Here is a 23,584-nt window from a genome sequence, read left to right as displayed (position 1 = left end):
GTTGAACTGTAATATGTACATTTGAAAAGAATATGTATTCTCCAATTGTTGAGCTATTCTATAAATGTCAATTAAGACATTATGACTGATACTGTTCAGATCTACATCCTGATTTTTTTGTCTAGTTCTAACAATTACTAAGAGTATTAAAATTGTCAAGTATAATTAAAAATTTGTCTATTTCTCTCTTTAATTTTGCCAACTTTTCTTCATGTATTTTGCAGCTTTGTAATTAGGCACATACATATTTGTGACTGTTAATGTCTTCCTGATAAAATGACCCTTTTCTCATTATGAAGTGTTGTCTCTTTATCTCTGGTAATATCCTTTGTTTTGAAATCTGGATTTTTTTTTTTTTTGGGTATTAGTATTGCTACCCCATCTTTCCTATGCTTACTGTTTGCACAGTATACTTTTCCCTATTCTTTTATTTTCAACCTAGTGGTGTCTTCATATTAAAACCGCTTCTTGGGTGCCTGGGTGGCTCTGTCATTAAGCGTCTGCCTTTGGCTCAGGTCATCATCCCGGGGTCCTGGGATCAAGCCCAGCATCAGGATCCTTGCTCCACAGGAAGCCTGCTTTTCCTGTCCCACTCCCCTGCTTGTGTTCCCTCTCTCCCTGTGTCTCTGTCAAAACAAACAAACAAAAAACTGCTTCTCTTATAGACAACAGATAGTTGCGCTTTGATTTTTTTTTTAAGTAGGCTGCTCACCCAACATGGAGCCCAACACAGAACTTGAACTCATGACCTAGAGATCAAGACCTGAGCTGAACCAACTGAACCACCCAGATGCCCTGGGCCTTGATTTTTAATCCAGCCTACAATCTCTTGCCATTTAACTGAAGTGTCTAGTTCATATTCATTTAACGTAATTATCTATGTGAGTAGATTTAGGGCTACTGATTCATGCTTTCGTTATGAGCATATTTTCTTATACTTCCTTGAGCATGGTTACAACAGCTGCTTTAAAATCCTTCTCTGCTAATTCCAACACCTGGGTCATCTTGGGGCAGGTTGCCATTGATCACCTTTTCTCTTAAACAGGGGTGGGCAAAGTATGACCTGCAGGCCCAAACTGACCCACTGCCTATCTTTGTAAATAAAATTCCACTGGAATGCAATCATGCCTATTCATTTATGTACTGTCTACGGCTGCTTTCACCCTACAACAGCAGAGTTGTGTAGCTGTGACACAGCCTATATGGTCAGCAAAGCCTAAAATAGTTACTATGCACAGAAAAAAGTTTGCTTAACCCTGCTCCTTAGTAAGGGTCACATTTTCCTATTTTTTCAAATGTCCAGACATCACAAATGATATACTGTCAGACTTTGGGTTCTGTTATATTCCAATAAAGAGTATCGATTTATTTGGCAGGCAGTCAACTTGACAGAATTCAAACTCCAAAGGTCTTCCCTATGGTGGACAACATCTATAATCTCTGTTCATTTCTTTTGCCTTAGCTGGAATTTAGCCAAGTTTATAAGAAGAATCTGGGCCCCCTGCCTATGGCTATCTGCCTTCCAGGATTTCTACTCCTGATTTCCAGCTGCTGTGATTGCTGTGAACTCTGTCCAGTGATTCTTCAATCACTAAGACAGCAGCTTAGTGGTAGTAATAACATTATAATTTTATAACTACTTTATGCATATTATTAGATAAAGCAAATAATAAGTATGTTAATTAAGAATCAACATCTTCAGGGCACCTGGGTGGCTCAGCTGGCTAAGCGTCCAACTCTTGGTTTTGGCTCAGTTCATGATCTCAGGTTCCTGGGATCAAGACCCATATTATCAGGCTCTCCCTCCCGCTCAGAGGGGAGTCTGCTTTCCCTCTCCCTCTCCCCCTCCACACATTCCCCATTTGTGCACTCTGTCTCTCTCTAAAATAAATCTTAAAAAAAAGAATCAACATTTTCAGTGTAAGAAAAAGACACAAAAGGATAATATTAAAGATGAGCCCTCAAATGTTAAATTTCCACTGAAGGGCGCCTGGGTGGCTCAGTGGGTTAAGCTGCTGCCTTCGGCTCAGGTCATGATCTCAGGGTCCTGGGATCGAGGCCCGCATCGGGCTCTCTGCTCAGCAGGGAGCCTGCTTCCCTCTCTCTCTCTCTGCCTGCCTCTCCATGTACTTGTGATCTCTCTCTGTCAAATAAATAAATAAAATCTTTAAAAAAAAAATTTCCACTGAAGACATCATTATATGTACATTAGTTAAAACCATTTTTCAGCATATTTTTTAGCTTAGTCCACTGAGAGCCTAGAGAGATTGTCACCCCAGTAAGAATGAGCACATTTAGCACCCAAATCTTGGCTCCTAAACACCATTTTCCACTAAAAGGAATCAAAACTCTTAGACAAGCACACATGCAAAAGGCACACACATGCTTTCTTGTGCCAGAAAGCAAAGAATCACTCAAAGACTGAGAGTATGCCAAGAAGAGTCAGGTGTCAGCATGAAGGGACTCACACTGGCCAAATCTGGAATACTCTGATAAAAAAAAAATAATGATTGTAGCTGAATTATAAAACACTCAATAAGTAAAAATCCATGAGTCCACACTGACCTGGAAGAGAAAACACAACAGCAGATAGTTTGCTACCATCTGAGGGTGACTATCACACCCACTCCTTACTCTGGAATTTAGTAATTAAAGGCAAAGATTTAGTACTTATGCTATCTTTTTAGAAGGAAATACAGATCCTCCTTATTTGATGAGAGAAAGTTCTTAACAGAATGCCAGTATTAAATGTAGAAGAGATGACAGAATTAGAAAATCCATCATTTTCTAACTCCCAAAGAAATAATAGATTGAGGCATGCAAGGATCATCAGTGAATGCTAAAATCATTAGATGAATAGTTGTTGGGAAACAGAATCCTTGTGTCATGCCAAAGCATCATACCACAAATTACTTATCAATTACAACAGAGAAGCTGCATCTGCATCTGGAAAGACCTGGCAACCATCTGCTTCTTCAGCCAAATGGTAAAATGTAGCATCAGGAACCACAGGAAAACTATCTAGTGTATGCCTCCTGAGGTAATACTAATACAAAATAATCTTGCCTAAAATGTTTACCTAAGCAAGCCCGTAAATCTAACCTCTCATTTATAATTAATTGTAAGCAATAAACAGGAAAAGAGACACGTGGAGAATGAGGGCCTTCTGTGAAACAACTGGGCTAGTGCTTCAAAAAGTCTACGTTGCAGGTGGACTGGAGGTGGGGAGGCTATTCTTATTAAAATTCTTACTCAAATGTAAGGTATAAATCTTAATTGCTTTCTAGTTCCCCTCTTCCCAAACAGCTGTAAGAATCACTTGGGAAAAACCAGAATTTAGAATAGCTGTCTGATAACAGAAAACTGTTAATGCTTTTAGATGTGCTTAGGGTACTGTGTCATACTGGAAAATGTCCTTATTTTTAGGAGATGTATGCTGAAGTACTTAGGGATGAAATGTCACAATGTCTGCGAATTCCTTTCAAATGGTCAGCAAAAAGATATAAAAATGCACACATCTAAACAGACCAAGCAAATATGTCAAAATGTTAACAATTGTTGAATCTAGGCAGTGGGCATACAGGCTTCACAGTAAGTAGAGAGAAAGATTTGGCTGAAATGAAGAATGTAACAGAAGGGATGGAAATAGAGTCTAGGAGATCTTCCAAAATTCGGAGTGAAAGAAAACAAAAGGAAAATAGGAGAAGATTGAGACAGAGGACCAATATAAGAAGTCCAAAATTAAGCTGAAAGGAATCTCCAGAAAAAAGAGAAAATGGAAAAATAAAACATATTTTTTTAAAAAAGAGCTGACAACAGACAATGATTTAATGACCCCAGTACAATGAATGAAAAAGACACAACTTCAGACACATTCTCGTGAAATTTTAAGACGCCAAAGAGAAAGAAAAAAAAAATCCTAAAAATGTTCTATGGAAGAAGAGAGAAAAGAAGGCTACCTACAAAAGAACCACTATCAGACTGACATCAGATGTTTCTTCCCTTAGTGACTTCGCATGTTAGAAGACAATGGAAGCAGTGCCTTCAAAGTTAGGAGGAAAAATGATTTTCAACTTGGAATCTTATGCTCAGTCAATAGAAGAGCAAAAGAAAAGCATTTCAGACATGCAGTGACTCAGAAGACTTGTCTATTAACAATGCTTTTGGCTGCAAGTAACAGAAAAGTCAAACTGGCTTACACAATAAGAAAATATATTCTCTCATGTAACTGGAAGCCCAGAGCCCTTCTGTTCCTCTGCTTCCCCATCCTTGGTGACAAAGAGCTGTCACTTTCCACTAAGTGAGGCTTAGTACCTCAATCTGAGGTTACACCAGAGCTGCTAACAGCATTCCTAATTTACGTCCAGTGAGGGGAAGTACAGTCTGCCCTGAACATACCATCAAAGCCCCTCCCTTCATTCTGAGTGGACCAACTGAGGCCACAGGTCCAACCTTAGTAACAGTTGCTACGGGAATGCAATGTGCAGAATGACTTCAGGATCCTCACTGGTGGTGGGAGTAAGGTGGAAAGGTGATCACACCAGGGTTCTGTTAGGAATCAGTAAAGAAGGAATGGACATGGGTAATCAACAAGAGTGTTCACTACAGTTTACTACCCACACACACTATCTCGGTAAGTTATTTTTAAAGATGTATTCCAGAAAACAAGGATAAGCCACGTAAAAGACATGGCTTCTGGGAAACAGTGGCTCCAACCCAAGAGCTCGTGACGGGAAGATCTAGGCGGCAGCTGTGTACAACCTTAGGGAGCGAGTACTTGCCCAGATTGCAGGAAGGGAACAGAGAGCTCTGAGTGGAATATCAGAGGGGAAGGGGAGCTGACACAGAGCCGCAGGCAAGAAACAGCATGGCTGAAAAGACTTCACAACAAGATCAGGGAATACTATTAAAGAAAAGCAAAAACCAATCAGAAAGAGTGGGAATATCTATACAAGAAAGTGAAGGTCCAAATATGAAGCAGGGGGTGCATGGGTGGCTCAGTGGGTTAATTAAGCCTCTGCCTTCAGCCTGGGTCATGATCCCAGGGTCCTGGGACATTGGGCTCTCTGCTCAGCAGGGGAACTGCTTCCCCCCTCTCTCTGCCTGCCTCTCTGCCTACTTGCGATCTCCCTCTCTCTGTCAAATAAACAAATAAAATCTTACAAAAAATAAACAAACAAACAAACATGAAGCAGGTTAGTTAAACTCTGGCAAGGATTTTAGGCAGGTGATGGAGTCTAAGAAAAGAGGATCCATTTACCTTGCTTGGTCATTCTTCTTTGAGTGGTCTAGCAACTGTGACTCGACCTATAAAGAAGGAAATGTAATCCTAGCATTTGTGACTTGGCCTCAGAGTAAACAATATTTTCATATGTGTAATAGTGTCAATGATGTTGACAGGTTTTCAACTTTGGAATTAACCTATGACCGCTTGGATGTGGTTGTAGGGCAGAACACAAATGTTAACAATTTTAAGAACTGATATGGTCAAGTGTAGTTTTAGGAGGTAAAAGTGGGGAAAAGGTGGGAGGAAAGGCAGGGTCATTAGTATCCTCATCTTTACAGAGGTGAAGTGCCATGGGTAAAGCTGATGCAATAGGAACCACTGAAGTTACAGAGAAAAGGTGAAAATGTGTCTCAACATGGGAGGTACTGTATGCTAAGTCATCCTCTTTCATTTCAGGGAGTTAATATAATTCCCCAAAGTTGGTAAATCAAGGAAGATATATAAGCATATGATTCAATTTTGAAGGTAACCATCAAAGAAACTGAAAGTAGAAACAGTTAAAAGATCTCATATCTGGGCTCTGGAGCAGGAAGAGGAAGGGGTAGGCAGCTGTTTTCACCATAACCTGCTTTGAGACAAGTGATATTGTTATCGACAGGCTGTAATATTTTGATAAAACTCAAAGCCCAAACAACCTAACCCTTCAATAGTTTCCTACTGCTCCGACATTAATAAGAAAGTCCTGCCCTGGGGTGCCCGGGTAGCTAGTTGGTTAAAGCATCTGACTCCCGATTTCCACTCAGGTCATGATGTCAAGACTGTGAGATCGAGCTCTGAGCTGGGCTCTGCTCAGCACAGTGTGTGTGAGATTATCTCTCCCCTGTCCCTCCCCCTGCTCAAATGCACTGACTCTCTCTCTAAAATAAACAAAATCTTAAAAAAGCAGTCCTGCACCTAGCCCATCACCCTGTCTCCCTGCACCACTGCCACCACCCTCCTACTGTGCTTTAGGCATACAGGGCTTCCTCAAGGGCCTCAGACGGCTAAGCTCCTGCGGGGCTCAGGGCCCTCACATGCGCTCTTCTGCGTCAGAAAGCCCTCCTCCACTCCGCGTCCTGCCCGCTCCCGTTCACCCCTCAATTCTCGGCTTCCATACTGCCTCCTTAGCACAGGTTTCCTTACCCCTCACAAGTTGGACTGTCCCACTACTCACGCTCATCATGAACACCCCTTCCCTCCCCGCCCCCACCGCCACTTGTCGTCCTTCAGAGCACTTAACCTGCCGTAATTACATAATTGTCAATTACTCAAAATCTGTGTCTCCTGCCAAACTTAAGGAAAGGCACCAATCTGTCTCAGTCATCCTACGGGCTGCCTACCACGGTGCCCGAGCACGGCGCAGCCCTGGCTCCTTTGTGGATGGTATGAACGGCTGGATGACAGCCTGACCAGCCGCAGACCCTTCGGCAGAGAGCAGCAAAGCATGTGGTACTTAGACGGAACTGTGCTGGCCAGATGAAAAGTCACTAAATGTGGAACAAGACCATCACTTAGAACTGACTGTCACTGTAACAAATAGCTCTATGAAATGTGCAGTGTTTCCCGAATGTCAGTGAGGAAGCTGTTCAACGTCACCCGAAGTCCTGTGGCCTCCGCTGCACAGTGACGTGAAGCTTGGACTGAGGCCTTAGTGTTAGAGGTGGGAAGGAGGACTAGGCTCCGCAGGGCATGTTGAACGCAGATCCCCACAGGAGTTGCTGGTAAGAGAAACAGCAGAATCAAAGGAGTCTCCTAGAATTCTGCACTGGTAACAGGATGGATACTGACATTATTTACTGGGATAAAAAAAGACAGGGGGAAAGGCAGATCTGAAGTGGGGGGAAAGCAAGAGAACTGTTTGGGACTTGTTCAATCTGAACTTGTTCAGTCAACTCAAGCAGAAATATTACAGAGGCCACCCAGCGTGGGGGCTAAAGGGGGGGGGAGTGAGAGATGCGGACACAGAGTGGTATCGTCAGGACACAGGCATACCTGTCGTTGGGAGCAATGGAGACATGGAATCAGTGGATATGCCCGTAATTAAACTGAGGCATAGACCTCCAAATGTCATGTATGCGTCAAAAAATGATGGTATAAAGGGGCACCTGGGTGGCTCAGCTGGCTGAGTGCTGACTCTTGATTTTGGCTCAGGTCATGATATCAGAATCATGAGATCAAGCCCTGTGTCAGGCTCCACACTCAGACACTGTGCTGGGCTTGGAGGCTGCTTAAGATTCTCTCTCTCGGGTCGCCTGGGTGGCTCAGTCAGTTAAGTGTCTGACTAGCTCAAGTCATGATCTCACGGTTCTGGGATCAAGGCCTACATTGGGCTCCCCCACTCAGCGGGGAGTCTGCTTCTCCCTCTGCCCTCCCCCACTTGTGCTTGCTCTCTACTTTTTAAAAAAAATCTTAAGAAAAAGATTCTTGGGACGCCTGGGTGGCTCAGTTGGTTACGCAGCTGCCTTCGGCTCAGGTCATGATCCCGGCGTCCTGGGATCGAGTCCCACATCGGGCTCCTTGCTCCACGGGGAGCCTGCTTCTTCCTCTGACTCTGCCTTCCACTCTGTCTGCCTATGCTCGCTCTCGCTCGCTCTCTCTCTGACAAATAAATAAATAAAATCTTTAAAAAAAAAAAAGAAAAAGAAAAAGAAAAAGATTCTCTCCCCCCATTCAACACACATGCACTTTCTCTCTCTAAAAAAAAAAAAAATGATGGTGCAAAGACATTATTAGCCAGACGTTATCTATCTGTAGATGCCACATTTATAGGTAATTCTCACTTTTCCTCTTTATTTTCTCAAAATTTTTTTCCACTGAGGAGCACCTGGGTAGCTCAATGGGTTAAGCCTCTACCTTCGGCTCCGGTCATAATCTCTGGGTCTTGGGATCAAGCCTTGCATCGGGCTCTCTGCTCGGCAGAGAGCCTGCTTCCCTCTCTCTCTCTGCCTGCCCCTCTGCCTATTTGTGATCTCTGTCTGTCAAATAAATAAATAAATAACCTTTTAAAAAATTGTTTTTCCATTGAACAGATACTATTTTTATAATTAGAAAATGCAATTAAGGGGCGCCTGGGTAGCTCAGTCAGTTAAGCAGCCAACTCTTGATTTGGGCCCAGGTCATGATCTCAAGGGTCCTGGGACTGAGCCCTGCATCAGGCTCTGCATTCAGCAGGTAGTCTGCTTCAGGATTCTCGCTCTCCTTCTGTGCCTCCCCCTGCTCTCTCTCCAATAAATAAATAAATCTTTTTTAAAAAATGCGGAGCACTGAGTGGATTAAAGCCTCTGCCTTCAGCTCAGGTCATGATCCCAGGGTCCTGGGATCAAGCCCCATGTCTGGCTCCCTGTTCAGCAGGAAACCTGCTTCTCCCTCTTCCACTCCCCCTGCCAGTGTTCCCTCTCTCACGGTCTCTCTCTCTGTCAAATAAATAAATAAAATCTTTAAAAAATGTATTCTTGGGATGTCTGGCTGGCTCAGTCGGTGGATCATGACTCTTGATCTTGGGCTTGTGGATTTGAGCCCCACACTGGATGTAGAGATGACTTAAAAATAAAAAAATCTTAGGAAGAAGTATCCTTAGGGGCACCTGGGTGGCTCAGTCATTAAGCATCAGCTCAGGTCACAATCCCAGTATCCTGGGATCGAGCCCCGCATTGGGCTCCCTGCTCAGCGGGAAGCCTGCTTCTCCCTCTCCCACTCCCCCTGCTTGTGTTCTCTCACTGTGTCTCTCTCTGTCAAAGAAATAAATAAAATCTTTTTTTTTTTTTAAAAAGAAGTATCCTTAAACAGTTTCGTAGCATTACACTTTGCACGGATTCTACAGACTACTGAGTGGGCTCATAAAGACACTTGGGAGAGTAAGCCGCAGCAGGCTCTGAAAGCCACACTGTCTCCCTTTATTGCGCCTGTGCTCTGGGGTCTCTCGAGGCTCTTCTCCCACATGTTGACTACTCAGGAGCTGAGTGCTCCGATGTTTGAGGCTGCACGGTACGATGTGCCCAGGTGTTCTTAACCTTCTTCTGCCATGGACCCTCTGGGCTTGGTGGTACCCTCCTCAGAAGAGTGGTTTGAAATGCATAAAAATAAATGTGCTGCTGAAGCGAGCACTGAAATGCATAAAAATAAATGCATAGGAACTGATTAACAGCATACGTCAACATGGGTGCTAGAGTAGTATGTGCTTCTTCAGGAAACCATTAAATAACTAAGTCTAATAACTACCCTAGGTCTGAAGAGTAACAAGGACAAATGATGTCTCTAAAATATCTGTAACTTTAATGTGATATGAAAGCATCTTTCATCTCCATTAGTGACTAAGTCACAGGTACTCCTAATACTACCATGGTCTATGGCCTACATATGTCATTGAAGGAAAACTGAATTTTCAGTGAGAGGTTAGTGAAAATCAAGAAGTATTTTTCCCATCCAAGATCACAGAACCCATGGATTCTCAACCATGACTCAGAACCCTTGGCTAGGAGGCAGAGGACCAGGAGGATAGCAGGAAGGCAAGACCTCAAAGGTAGATCAAATAGTAACAGGAGTTTTTGCCACATGGTGCAATTTCCAGAGTGATTTCCATATACATTTTCTGAATTTTCTGCAATGATCCTTCACTTGTTTAATTAAGAAAGAAACAGCTTAATAAATACTCTATTTTTATTTGTCTTAAATAATCTGGAAGAGTAGCTAATAAATTTTAGACAGCTGATGGGGCCCTTGGGTGGCTCAGACATTAAGTGTCTGCCTTCAGCTCAGGTCCTGATCCCAGGGTTCTGGGATCAAGCCCCACATTGGGCTCCCTGATCCTCCCTCTCCCACTCCCCCATGTTTGTGTTCCCTCTCTCGCTGTGTCTCTCTCTGTCAAAAATTAAATAAAATCTTTAAAAAAAATTTATACAGTTGCTTATAAGCTACATTTTTATAGGGTCGCCACTTAAAAAAGACTCTCAACTTTTCCTCACTCCTTAAGTATTATGACAACTTTAATCATTCCTATGTTCTTACAAGCTTAGAAAAAAAATTCACTAGAATTTTTTATTCTGGAGTTAAGTGGAACAAAACGACAAACTGTCACAACTGCAGACGTTTGTCTGTTTTTTGTTTTTTTTTTTTTTTTGGCCAAGTCTAATTCCAAAAACAGCTGAAAATATTAGAGCAAATTAGGACTTAATACGGACTGATACCTTCTGCTGTTTACAAAAACACCAAAAAAAAACCCACACAGAAATTCACATTTCAAAAATATATTATTAAATATCTATAGACAAGTTTAAAATTTAACTTATCAAAGTAATGTCAAAACTTAAGTATCACTAGAAGTCCTAGAAAAGCCAAAATGCTTTAATCTTTTCAAAAATAATCCACACGTAGAAAGTCAGTTTGTGCTTAAAAGTGCTCAAGCTCGGGTTTTAACAACATGGAATGTTGCAAAGACGACGGGAACAAAGGGAAATGTGCATATCTCAGAAGCCTTCTTTGCCTTCTTTCAAATCTAAAAATAAAACCTTTGGACTGCCCTATTAATAAATCTAGAAAATGGATGCCTTTTTTTGTAGAAAGCTTTCACAAACAAAGAAATAAAAATATCTTCTTGGTTAATAGGACCAAAGGATGTAAACATAAACCAGATGTCAATGCCCGTTTCTCTAAATTCCATTCTCCCTCTGGGCTCTGGTGGGGCTTCTGCTGCAAAGATGTTTCTACGGCCCAAGGAGACATGTTGAATGAAGGTCTACACAGAACGACACAGACCAAGCTCAAGAGCCAACTACAGAACGAAAAGAACGAGTTGCAGAATGGTACACAAAGCAGGAAAGCCTCTGGCACGTTTGTGAAGACAGTTTTGAGTGTTATACATTATTATGTGGGACACAGCACACAGCTTGCATGGAGAGGGTCCCCCGCTCCCTTTGGGGACAGGCTACCCTGGGGAGGCAGGGCGAGCTAGCACAGCCGGGACCTCACTGGGCCCGTCACACCAGAACCCCCGGAGGAGGATGTGAAGAGGGCAAAATGCGAACATATCTTAAGTGTGAGCAGAACATGCCCGAGCAGAGGGCCAGGAGGACGGCAGGAAGGCAAGACCTCGAAGGCAGAAGGGTCAGGCTGGCCTGCAGGAGGGCAGAGAAGCAGGCGCGCAGACAAGCAGCACAGAGCGCTCTTCTCTAACCTTCTGGGCCCGGGCTCGTGGGGCTGACAGTGCTGCCAGCCATGGCGGCTCATCGGGGTGGACCCCGTCCCTGACGAGAGAGTGAGCTAGCTTACGCACTGCTTCCTGCACCGTGAAAATCTTGGTTAAAAAAATAAGGAAAAATCAGAAGAGCTACGCAGCGGCTTTGGCACCAGAGCTGACTCTCCACGATACCAAGCTCCTCTCAGTATCAAGTATGGGAAAAGGAAGTGTGTTGGAGAAGGGGAGGCCCTCTCCTCACGGGTCTCATGGAGGGAAGGAAGGTTTCATAAAGAGACCTGAAGTGGGAGTCCTGGGGACCTGATGGGTGGGTGGGAAGTCACTCAGGGCAGATGGCCTTCAGAGCAGCGTAGGATGGAATGGGGTCAGGATGGATGGCCAGAGCTCCTCATGCTGCCTTCTGGGGCTCAGGGACATCTCAGAATGTGGTGCAACTTAGAAGGAAAGCAGAGTGCATCTGGCACAGCTGGTGTGGTGTGTCTCGTTTCCTACCAGCCCACTCCTCAAACAAAAACGCTCCTTGCCCTCGGGCCTGGCTTGCTGACCCTGTGTCCTCTCTGTGCTCCAAATACCTCAGACCCAGCCCACCAGTCAGTTGTCTCTTGTCTTAGCCTCTGAACATGGTCTCTCCCCAACTCATACTTTCTTCTGAACTAGCTAACGTCGCCTTATTGTTCAGGTCTTGGTAGTCCCTTTTCAAAGAAGTCACTTCCCTGACCCTCACTTCCAAGTGTAGGCGGGGCCCCTCTACCATTTGTGTGCTCCCTCAGTGGTCAGCGCTCTTCCGTCATAGCATCTGGCCCCTTGTAAAGTAAAGGTCTGTTTGCCCATCTGTATCTTCCTTTAGATCAGAAGATAGCTAAGGGTAATCCACAGCCATCTAGTACAGCACATGACACATAATACCATGCTAAACCGGTATAGGGTCAATTAATCAAGTGTTGCTCTGTAAAGAGCACAAGAATCGAAGAGAAACGAAGCGACAGCAATCCTGTCCTGAATATTTCCAGGACATTCCTTATGCATATTACAATACAAATAAGACAGAAGGTCCAGCAGCTTCAGGAGACCTTTCAACTCTGAGTCCCAAGGAGCCACTTCAACTTAGTACCAAAATAAAAATGCTCCATTTTCTTCAAAATTGACAAATGAGAATTGGCTGAAGTTCTGCTTGTCAAGTAAAGGGTCCTGCCTCATAGGCTCTGCTCACCTGATGTCACATCTGATGAAAGGGAAGCTTCTGAAGTTTTGCTTTCTAGCACTAACTGCTAAAAATTATTTCTTCCTAGCCTAATTAATGGCTCTCTAGTCTCTACAAATAGCACCGCAGCCATAAATTTGTGTGTTCATCTACTCATACGTAGTCTTTTCTTTAGAACTATGCAATTAACAGGGCACCTGGGGTGGATCAGATGGTTAACCGTCTGCCTTTGGCTCGGGTCGTGATCCCGGGGTCCTGGGATCGAGTCCCACATCGGGCTCCCTGCTCAGTGGGGAGCCTGCTTCTCCCTCTGTGTCTCTCTCTCATGAATAAAGAAATAAAATCTTAAAAAAAAAAACTATGCAATTAACGGGCCACCCTTGATTTAGCAATATCTCTCCAAGTTTAAAATGCATATACTCTTTAAGCCAGCAAGTCCCACATCTAGGAATTTCTTCTACAACCTTTAAAAAGAATGATATGGCTCTACAGAAATGGATATCAATCTCCAAGATACATTAACTAAAAACAGCAAATTTTGGAAATGTGCAAGGTGTTTTACCATTTGTGTAAAAACGCACACCCACCCTTGTGTGTGTAAATGCCCACAAAATATGTAAACACAATTATAAAATAGATAACAATATGAAGTATCTAGAATAGTCAATTTCATAGAAACAGAAAGTGGAAGATCTAGTGGCCAGGTGGGGGAGGGGGAACAGGGAGTTAGGGTTTAATGGAGATGGTTTCAGTTTTGCAAGATGAGAAGGGTTCTGGAGATACATAATGGGGACGGTTGCACAAGAATACACTTAATGGCACAGAAGTGTATGTGTAAAAGTGGCTAAAATGCTAAATGTTACGTATATTTTACCACAATCTAAAAATTACACCCAGGTGCATGTGCACAGGCACACACACAAATAATTAATAAGAAACTGGTAACAATGGCTGCCTCCAGAGAGAGAAATGGTTATTTGGGGACAGGGTGGCAAGTAGCTCTTTAACCATATAACCTCTTACACAACCTTTTTCGTTCTGTACTATACACCCATTTTAAAAAGTTCATTTAAAAAACCCAGCCTATACAAGAAGCTTTTCTTAATTATAAACCATTTATATCCTTTATTAAGTAAAAAATATTTTTCAATCCAAATCAGGATTCCACTTCAGTTTTAAGGTTATTTATTAGATTTAAATGATGCAAGCTGCAAAAAATTACTTTTTCCCTAAGAATATATTCACCAAAAGCCTGCCTTTATTTTTATGAGCTATTACAGAAATGCTTCAAAATCATCATAGAAGAAAATTACCATTTTTATCAGTACACAACTTTTATTCCATCACAACCAAGCTAGCTGAATATAGAACTGTTTCACCAGCAAAAAGCCCTCATCATAATTCAAGACAAAAATCAGCCTGCAATGACACGAGTTAGGAAACAAACGGCGCTTATGTTGCAGTCTACCCTAAGCTCTCACTTCTGGGTCAGAATCTAAAACACACACACGCACGCACGCATATATGCACGCACATACACACACACACTCTGGATTCCTCCTAGTTTATCCCAAACCTACTTTGTGAAGATCCACTATTTTCTCGAGTCTTCTGGAATGAGCACTGGAGCCGTAGCCACTGGTACTGCAGCCTCTTTGGCCCCGCCCAAGCCAAGGAGAAAGCGGCACTTGCAGGGCCCCAGACTGCCTCTGCCTTGAATCAGGGGCTCCAGGACTTGTTGGGGGAATGAACAGATGATTATATGCTGACCAGCTAGCCATCAAGTCTCACAAAGAAAAACTTCAGAAAGAAAAAAGTAAGAGACACTTTGCTCACTCGAACTCAAGTCTCAAAGTGAAGACTTCACTAAAGGTAGAGACGAGGCGACTGCCCCACCGAACAGCTATGACACAACCAGCTAAGTGGGCTCTAGATCTCATCCCGACCCAAAGCTACACACGAAAGAGGCATTTTTATAACCATATGAAAAACAGGAAAACTTACCTATAATTCTTTTGTATGTATCAATATAGTACATCAATCTTTTTATAGGAAGAAAAATATACGGATGGATACTGACATGTTCTTAAGGTAGGAAAGGACTTTTTCTAAGTATAAAAGCGAAAGAAAAAATCCTAACAGAAATTTTGTATATCAAAAAAGACAAGCAGAATCAAAAGATATACGACAAGGTAGGAGTATCTGTGTAATGACAGAGAGTATCCTGGACACATTACAAGTTCTTACAGATCAACTGAAAAACAAATATCCTGACGGAGGAACGAAGGCAGAACACCAACAGGCAAGCAACTCCCAAACACCAAATACAAATGGCTGATGATTACTGAGGTCCGGCCCCAGTAACAACCCAAGGAGCACAGATTTAAAAGATGGGCATCCAATTCTGGGAGGGTGTGGGAAGAGGCACTTTCTCATACTGTCATGGGAACCGCAACAGCCACTTTAGGAGGCGATGTGGTGGTACCCTCAGCAATTCCGAGTCTAGGCAGCTGTTCTTCGAAAAGACTGGCACATGTGGAAGTTCAATCCAGCAGCATCTTTAATAGTGAACCGTCGGGAAAGTCAACAGGGGGACAAGGCATGACAGTAAGTCAGCACCAGATCACACCGCCACTTAACAGAAACGAGGCAGAGAGAAATAGATCACAAGAACAGATGCAAAATATGTATAGTATCAACCTCATTTTGTTAAAACACAAAATGTGCATATTTGTACAGCCTGAGAAGATTCACAAGGACCTGCATTTATAGTTGTTACTCTGGGTATCGCGAGCATGGAGTAATGGTGAGCTTTCGTCTTTTTAAATGGTATACTTTAAAATGGTTTGTTTTCTATAAAAGCATGCATTATTTTTATAATTTCTTAAAAAAGGAAAAAAAGAAAAATAATAAGAAACTTATCTAGTAAAGACAGGTTCTGTCCTTGCAGAATTCCCTTCAGTTTCTTGAAGCTCAAATGGCTGTCTTTCCCACTCGTAAGTAACAGATATTATTCTAAATATCTCTTCCTTTCTACATGTCTTGGAAGAAACTATTTAGACTGACCACTGCCTGTTTTATAAAATCCATTCATAATCTGAGAAAAAGACTATGAAAAACATAAACCACCCCCAGGCCTCACATCTACCAGAAGAAACGCATTCACTGCCATGATACATTTAGTCCACACCATTTCTGAGACAATGCACAAAGCACCAGCCACACAACTCCCACCAGCATAAATATGCGGTGTACAAAGGACGTCCTGTCAGCAGGGCCCAGAGTACACCCCACAGCAATAAAGCAGAAATGACAATTTGAGTCACAGGATCAGGGCTGGAACCAAATTTGGGACTTGGAGGCAGCGCAATGCTCCTCACTTCATTCCACACCTTCTAGTTTCCCTCACCCCAGCCCTGCCCTCACACAGTCCTCTAACAGGCCATGTTATGGATGGCCACAAAGCTTTAGACTCAGGTGTCAGAAACCACCAGAGAGAGACAACAAAGTGCTACCTGGGGGTCTCAGCCAGAATCACAATGGCAGCTTATGCATAAACTTACATTTTTTCTTAGGAAAAGGAATGGAAAAATTCAATCAGTACGTTCTGCCTTACCACATGGAATTTTGAAATCCAGGTGTCAAAACATCAAATGTGGAGTGACCACTGATTTTAAAAAAGCTTGAAATATTGAGCCTGACAGTTGAGAATTAAGGAACCACTCATTTTTACAAAATTAAATCCCACACAATGGCCCCAAGATGGCCAAAAGTGTGGCTTATAGAGCACCTGAGTGTCAGACCTCATATGGCTTGGATCCTCAGCTTTTCCAAAGGCACTCATTCTACTCTAGAGTCTCAAGAGCCAGACCCGTGTCTGGGTCCTCTCTTTAGTTCCCGTGGGAGGAGGGTAGCAAGCACAGCCAATAGCCGTGCGCGCTGTGGTTCTGTGACAGCTTTCAAGAAGCTGTCCTTCTAGGGGGCCGCATACCAGTTCCCGTGTCTGAAAATGTTTTACCACTGCTCACTAACATTGACCAGGAAGTCATTTACCCAAAACCAAAGCAAACAAAGCACCACGCTGAAGACCGCTAGGCAACAGCAGCAGTGGCAGGTGAAGAACTCACGCCCTCGGCTCAGCTGACCTGCTTCAAGGTGAACTGAAGTTGCAGATCACCAGTTCCGGCTCTAATCTGACGCCCGCCCCCAGATCACGCTGTGGCTACCAAGTAACCCTACCCAAACTGACCTTTCAGGGCTCAGGGAAGTGACTTTTTTTTATTATATGGCACAGTTTGGCACAGTTATAGCTTTAGTCTTTGGGGTACTTTTATACTGTCCAAGAGTAGTACATCTTGTTTTTTTTTTTTCCTTGTTTTGTTTTGTTTGTTTGTTTTTTTTTAAAAACAGATGGCCAAACCAGGACATATACTAAAAAAAAAAAAAGGAAGGTTACTTACCTGAGCCCTAACATTCCAGCTACCATGGAATCCTGTTGGAGCTGGTCTACAGAAGCAAGATGTATTCTGGGGAGTCACATGTCACATCAAAGCAGGAACTGGTGAGTCTGTATTTTTATGGAGCCTAAAACAAAGAAAATCGTAAGTTGAAAGCCCCCATTGTGCTGCACGACCTTTTTCCCAGGGCTATTTGGGACATTTTGAAGATAAACATATAGACAAAGTACTATGCTATTTCCCAGCTTACCTACTAAACAAAGGATAAACTGCAAATTCCTAGCCCATAACACACATACTAAAATAAAGATTCATGTGTGTTAGAACTGACACTATCACAAGTCACCTCTGAGGGACACTTTGGAACTTTGGCACTATAAAGCGTACTGTCAGTGGTGATCCCTGGTAAGTATTTCTTGCACTACATCATACAGAAAGGCTCAGGGAGAGAAAACATGTTCAAGAGAACATTCAACATCAAAATGTCATCCCAAAAAGAACACATGAAATCCAGAGGCAAAGTCTCCCTTCTTTTTCAAGCAGCTGAATTTGAAACGAGCTGCTGTAACATCACTTAAAGGAGCTTCAACCCTGAGGGGGCGGGGCGAAACAGCACCAACAGAAACCAAATGCCCTGGGAGATCCAAAGCCCTCCTCCAATATATGCAAGTCTGTTTCAGAGCGATCACTTTTAAGCCTCTCAGATCTGTTAAATCACAATGCTCAACAAACTAAGTTATTAGTTTGATAGTTTCTCTTTTGTTTTTGAATATATTCAAAAGACTTCTGTCATTACATTTTTCATCAACATAATATCATTTCCTTGTTAAAATCTAAACTGCCCCGTATTAGCTAATCTCTGGTTAGCGTGCTGGCCCAAGAGCAGCACTTTCACCTTTACACTTAAAAAGCCTCCAGTATACAATTTAGAGACTATTCACACTAATAATTACTCATGTAATTAAACCCAGAGAAAGGGCAACACCAACCAAGTCTTCTACAGCTGGTCTATAACTACTGGGATGGTACCTAGAATTATCTATTGAGGTGCAGTGAGGCCTTACAATTCCCTTAAACAGTGGAGTCACAGAATACTTTGAAATCCAGAAGTCAAGGTAACAGTACTACTCAGTTAGCTATAGAATAAAAATCAAACCAGTATCTTGGCTGGGAGGCCCTGGCAAAGTTACAACTTCTCACAGCCATGGTTTTTTACTTGTAAACTGAGGGAGCTGGACTAAGGTTCCTTCCAGCTCTGAAATTTTAAGATCTTTGATTAACTCAAGATTTCACGGAAAAAAGAGCAAGCAAATGAAAGCAGGTAAGTAAAAATCCAATGAAACAGTAATTTGCAGGTTCATATATATGATGCCCCCAGCTCCTAGGCAAGGAAGACAAGTCAACCCTTCCTAAGGCTTGCTCCCCAGAGTACAGACATCTGCAGGAACTGCAGAACAGCCATACTGAGGACACCTTCGCATGCCAGCAGACCCAACGTAAGTAAGCCCCGAAGAAGTTATAAAGGCCAAGGCTTTATTCTTGAGTAGAATGGCCACACACACCCCTTCGATACGGGAATGGGGATGCCCTGCCTGCCACCAAATACCCACTCCCACTCAGATACCCCCAACACCATACCTACCATCAAAAATGGCAGAACCAAGTATTTAAGTAATGGCATGCAAATCAAGATTTCAATAGGAAAGAGTTCCTTGCAAGAGAAAGGCAGAAGAGAACAGATAAAGGCAGAAGAGCATAACTTTGTGTAAGTGAGTCCAAGGAAGAAGAACCCATTCACATCTGTCCTACTGGAAATGAGGAAAAGGCACAGTGGTCACAGTGGTGACAACAGCAATCTGACTGGAGAAGGCTGGTGCAGAAGAATTGAGACAAGGTCCTTCCGTCGAAGCAGAAATAATGCTCTGCCCAAGAAAAAAGACTGTGTCTGCCGGCCACATGAGGCCAGTCTGCATGCATGTCACTGTAGCAGAGGGCAGTGGAAACAAGCAGGTGTCCCGCTGCGCTGCCTGGGACTCGCCACCAATCCAGGACTGTTTCCCCCACCCCTCCACCCCCGTGTGCTTAAAAAACTACAGTTGATCCTTGAACAACACAGGTTTGAACTGTTCGGGTCCACTTACATGCAGATGTTTTTCAGTACAGTACTATCAATGTATTTTCTCTTCCTTATGATTTTCTTAATAACATCTTCTTTGTTGTCTTTAAGAATACTGTATATACTACACATAACATACAAAATATGCATCAATCAACTGTTTAAGTTAATAATAAGGCTTTCGGTCAACAGTAGGCTATTAGCAGTTAGATCTGGGGAGGGGGGAGTCAGAAATTATACGTGGATTTTCAACTGCACGGGGGTGGGAGGTCGGGGCCCCTAATCCCTGCATCGTTCAAAGGTCAACTATAGTCACTACGAATGTCAAACATTTTCTGGGATTCTCTCCTCATAGATAACTCAGGTAGCCTGGCGACAAACTGCCTTAGCCAATTAAAAGATTTCTACTGACAGTCACCTTTATAAATGATGACAAGTTCCAGGACACGTCATTTATCATGCAAATAGTCCCAGGCAGGTTCATCAGCAGTAGAAACTGGGCTAGAGTAAGGAACTAACAATTTTGCTTCTGCTCTTCTCTATTTTAGGTGAAAGAAGCAAGGTTCTCATTCAGTGCCCACATAGGGGATGGAGTATTCGGGTGGAGGCAACATTGTATTGGACTTATCTAGTCAAACTCCACAGCTTCCTTTTGTTAAACTCCACAGTTTGCCACTCCATCCCTTCTAGCTTTGGCCACACAGAGGCAGGGTGAACGGGAAACAATGACTCTGGCTAGAAATTGCAAAGAGAACACAAAATTGTATTCCAACCCTCCCAATACATCAACAGCACAAAAGTCAGAGTAGAGTTTGACTGCATCACGCTTTATCGGGTGAAATAAAGACCTGGTACTGTAGCTCTAAAGCACTCCAGGCACATCTGTAACAAGAAACAGGATGCCGTGAGAGCCCATGAAGCAAGAAAGCTGCAGGTCTCTTCAAGCTATTAGAACATACTGACTTCAGATGCCACCAGGCACTTTTCAGAGAAACTACATTCTGGAAGCTGCCCGTGCTGCTTAAAAGGCTAGAGGTATGATGAACAGCTAACTGGAGGGGCACTCGAGGAGGCAAGTGCATTGCCAATGATGCAAAACAAAGCAGAGTCCTCGTCCTGGCACGTCATAGGCCGAGATGCACAAACCTTGGAATCTCTGTCAAGTGGGCTTGTGCGAGTGTATGGCTAGGAAAGTCCCTCAGTGATCTGCCACCAAGCCAACAAGCCACCAAGCTGACGTGCCACAAAGAGGTATCTATAACAACTTATTTAACCAACTGTACTCTACTAGATGGACTGTGTCCCTTAAGGTTCTCACGTGTCTGGGTAAGAAAATAAAAGCAAGTGTTTCCCGGGCTTCCTGACTGGCATTTGAGATAGAAGTCATAAAAGGTCTATAAATAAGCCTATTCCCTAAAGCCCTGGTGGGAATTCCTAAAAGACCGAAGAAACCTAGACATCGTTTTTTTTGTTTGTTTGTTCTTGTTTGTTTTTTTAAATAAGGATCCAGCAGATATCAAAAGACCCAAGAGGTCAGCTTACTCTTGTTGTTAACTTAAGTTGCTGAGATCCAGATGAAAATTCTGGCCATGAAACACAAATTTCTTCTCAAGTAATAAGTGCCTATTAACAACACTGAATTTTACTACCACGGCACAAATAAGCTTAATTTTTCTGGTATAACAAAACACCTAAAACTTGTGAGAGTCTCCCAAAGTCTAAGCCACTTGGCATCAGGCGCTGCTAGATTTGCTTCCACCATCACCAAGCCCCCCCCGCCCCCCCCCCCGCCGAATTCGATCCTACCATCTCACAATTTGGGGTACTGATCCCCCACAGAACAGAGACACAATGTGTGAATGGCTCTGCAGAGTCCATTCCTGTTCCTGGAAAAAGAACCAGAAGCACACATCTGCCGGACCATGAGTCAGGAATATCACTTTTGTGGTGGAGCCCATTTCTGCTGTGACCAATCCACAACGAACACACTCAACACAGGCGACCACCACAGAGGTAGGTATTCCAGAGCAAGCTTTCCCAATCTCAGGTCCACTTAGCAAGGTCATAAACGGTCTCCTCCGTGAAAGCAAGTTTTTTAGACTCTTTGCAATGACATTAAGTCTTCAGGGCAAAACCACAGTAACACTGCCACACCACGTAAAAGTCACCTGAGTTTCAGTGTGGGCGATTCAGTTATAACCAAACTAAAAAGAAAATAAACTTTCAGGGGGCAACTGACAGGAACCACAGCGATGCGATGCACTTGCCCCATCTGGTAATGATGATCTTGAGCAGGGCGCGCTCCAGGACTTATAGAAGCCGGTTACATACTATGTCCCACTCCACTTACGTAACTAGATGATCTCCGGCGAAGGGGGGCGGGGAGGATCGGAGGGCGCTCACATTCTGAGGCCACGGAACCCCCAAAGACCCTGGGGGCGCACTCCCACCGAAGAGCCTCCGGTGCTCCCGGATACACAGTCCCCTATGAAAGGTTTATGATGGGAACTATAACCGCCTCTTTATGATGAGTTGTGGGACCAGGAACACAACGTCTAGTCCCTTCTGTGGGTGGGCAATAATTCCCACCTACTTTTCCTGCTAGAGGGGAGAGGAGATGGTGGACCGACTCGCTCGCACTGGGGGCAGAAAGTCATGGAATGGGCGAGAAGGAGGGGGAGGCAAAGCCTGGAGATGGGGGTGAGAGCGCAGGAACCCTTGTGGCGCACTCTCCCGACGGGAGGCGGACTGCGCACGCGCGCCGGTGGGGGGGCCGAGTAACGGCACAGGGGGCGCGCGAGGGAGGGAGAGGGGAGAGCGCGATCCAGGGAGAGGCCGGGGCGGCGGGCGCGCGACGACGCCGCGGGCCCGAAGCCCCGAGAAGGGCACGACGCGCGCGCAGCTCCGACAGGCAAAACCCCGGCGACAGGGGCGCCCGCGGGGCCGGGGGCCGGGATGCGCGCCGGAGGCGGGAGGGAGGGGGGCGCCAGGCGAAGTCGGCCCTGGACGACCGCGCCGAGGACGGTCACCGCGAGTGCGGGTGACGGGCCGGGGGGGCGGGGGGAGAGCCGTCACCGGCGGCGGCGGGAGGGGGAGGGTAGAGAGGAGGGACGCCATCCGCCAGCCGTGTCGCCCGACCCCGCGGGCCCCTCCCGCGCCTCGTCCCGCCCCTACCCTCCGCCCCCCGGCAAGGGTCCCCGCCCGCGGCCGCGGCGGTCCCACTCACAGTCTCTCCTCCTCGCCTCCTCCTCCTCCTCCGCTCGGCGCGGCAGCGGCGGCGGCGGCCATTTTCCGGACGGCTTTTACCACAGCCCTCTCTCTGAGAGGAGGGAGCGCGCGCGCCGCCGACGCCGGGACCCCGCACGGCCGACGTCGCGCCCCGCCCTCCCGGCCTGCTAGCGCGCTGCTGCACCTGCGCGCCCGCGCCCCGCCCCCGGCACCGCCGCGAGCCCTCCCGCCATTGGGTGCGGCGGCCAGGGTGGGGCGGGGTCTCGGTGACAATGCTACCAATTGGCTGGGGTTGGTGTCCGTTCCCGCTAGGGAAAAGGGGGTGGAAACCCCGTCCAGCTCCCGATTGGTTGCCATCCACCGTCATTGGGGGAAAGAGGCGGCTAGGGCGCGGAGGGGCTGGTTTAGTGGGAGGAATTTGAATATTAAGGATTAATGGGCCCTTGCGGATGCTGGGGCAAGTGAAGGCCTAGGCTCCGCACGCTTTTTTTGCGTGGCCCTCCTGGGCCGTTGACCCGCTGTACACAAACGCACAAACTACGCTGCTGTAAGAGTTTCACCGCACCTGTATTTTCTCAGTATCCCCACCTTCACTAGGAGCAGCAAACTTGCCTATCCTGGAGCCTGACGTTGTTCCAGACAACCGACCTTCGTTTCAGGGGCCTACCCATTGCATTCTTTCATCTGGGCCTGCTGTGTGCCCGATGCCGTATGCCACACTCTAACAGGGTCAGGGAATAAATAACAAACTACAGCCGTGGTCTTCCTGAAACTCTGGTGGGAGAAGACTGTGCATGGCCAGGCTGCACCGAGATCTGTTAATTGTATCAGATGCTTTGGTGGAGGTGTGCAGAAGGGGCAGTGAGAGCACAAAGGAAGCAGCACTTAGCTCTGCCAGGAGGGGAGAGGGAACACTTGCTAGAAAAGGTGATTTGTAAACTAATATCCAGCAATTCTGGGTCAGAAAAATATTTAGGAGTATGGAAAAAAGTTTTATCCAATAGGGTGTGCAGGACAGGACTATTTCTCAAAGCAACCTTAATTGTATTCCACCTATCTAGTACATCCAATGCTCCTTGTACTGGTTCTGTGCTTAACAAGGAAACTTCTAGGGGTGCCTGGGAGG

The 23,584-nt window shown here is 44.9% G+C and overlaps 1 protein-coding gene across 1 annotated transcript in view; it reads right to left on the bottom strand.

The window, feature by feature from the left end:
• Window positions 1–22,613, bottom strand: part of MECP2 (methyl-CpG binding protein 2) — a 59,780-nt gene extending 37,167 nt beyond the window's left edge. Inside the window, exon 1 of the mRNA XM_045068115.1 lies at window positions 22,457–22,613. Coding sequence (XP_044924050.1) covers window positions 22,457–22,518 — 62 coding nt within the window. The 5' untranslated portion in view covers window positions 22,519–22,613. The remainder of the gene's footprint in view (window positions 1–22,456) is intronic.
• Between the last annotated feature and the right edge of the window lie 971 nt (window positions 22,614–23,584).

Source organism: Mustela putorius, unplaced genomic scaffold (assembly GCF_011764305.1).
Source record: "Mustela putorius furo isolate JIRA1106 unplaced genomic scaffold, ASM1176430v1.1 tig00003899_pilon_pilon_pilon, whole genome shotgun sequence".
Classification (NCBI taxonomy): domain Eukaryota; kingdom Metazoa; phylum Chordata; class Mammalia; order Carnivora; family Mustelidae; genus Mustela; species Mustela putorius.
The sequence above is the reverse complement of the archived record's forward strand: the minus strand, read 5'-3'. Positions and strand labels throughout refer to the sequence as shown.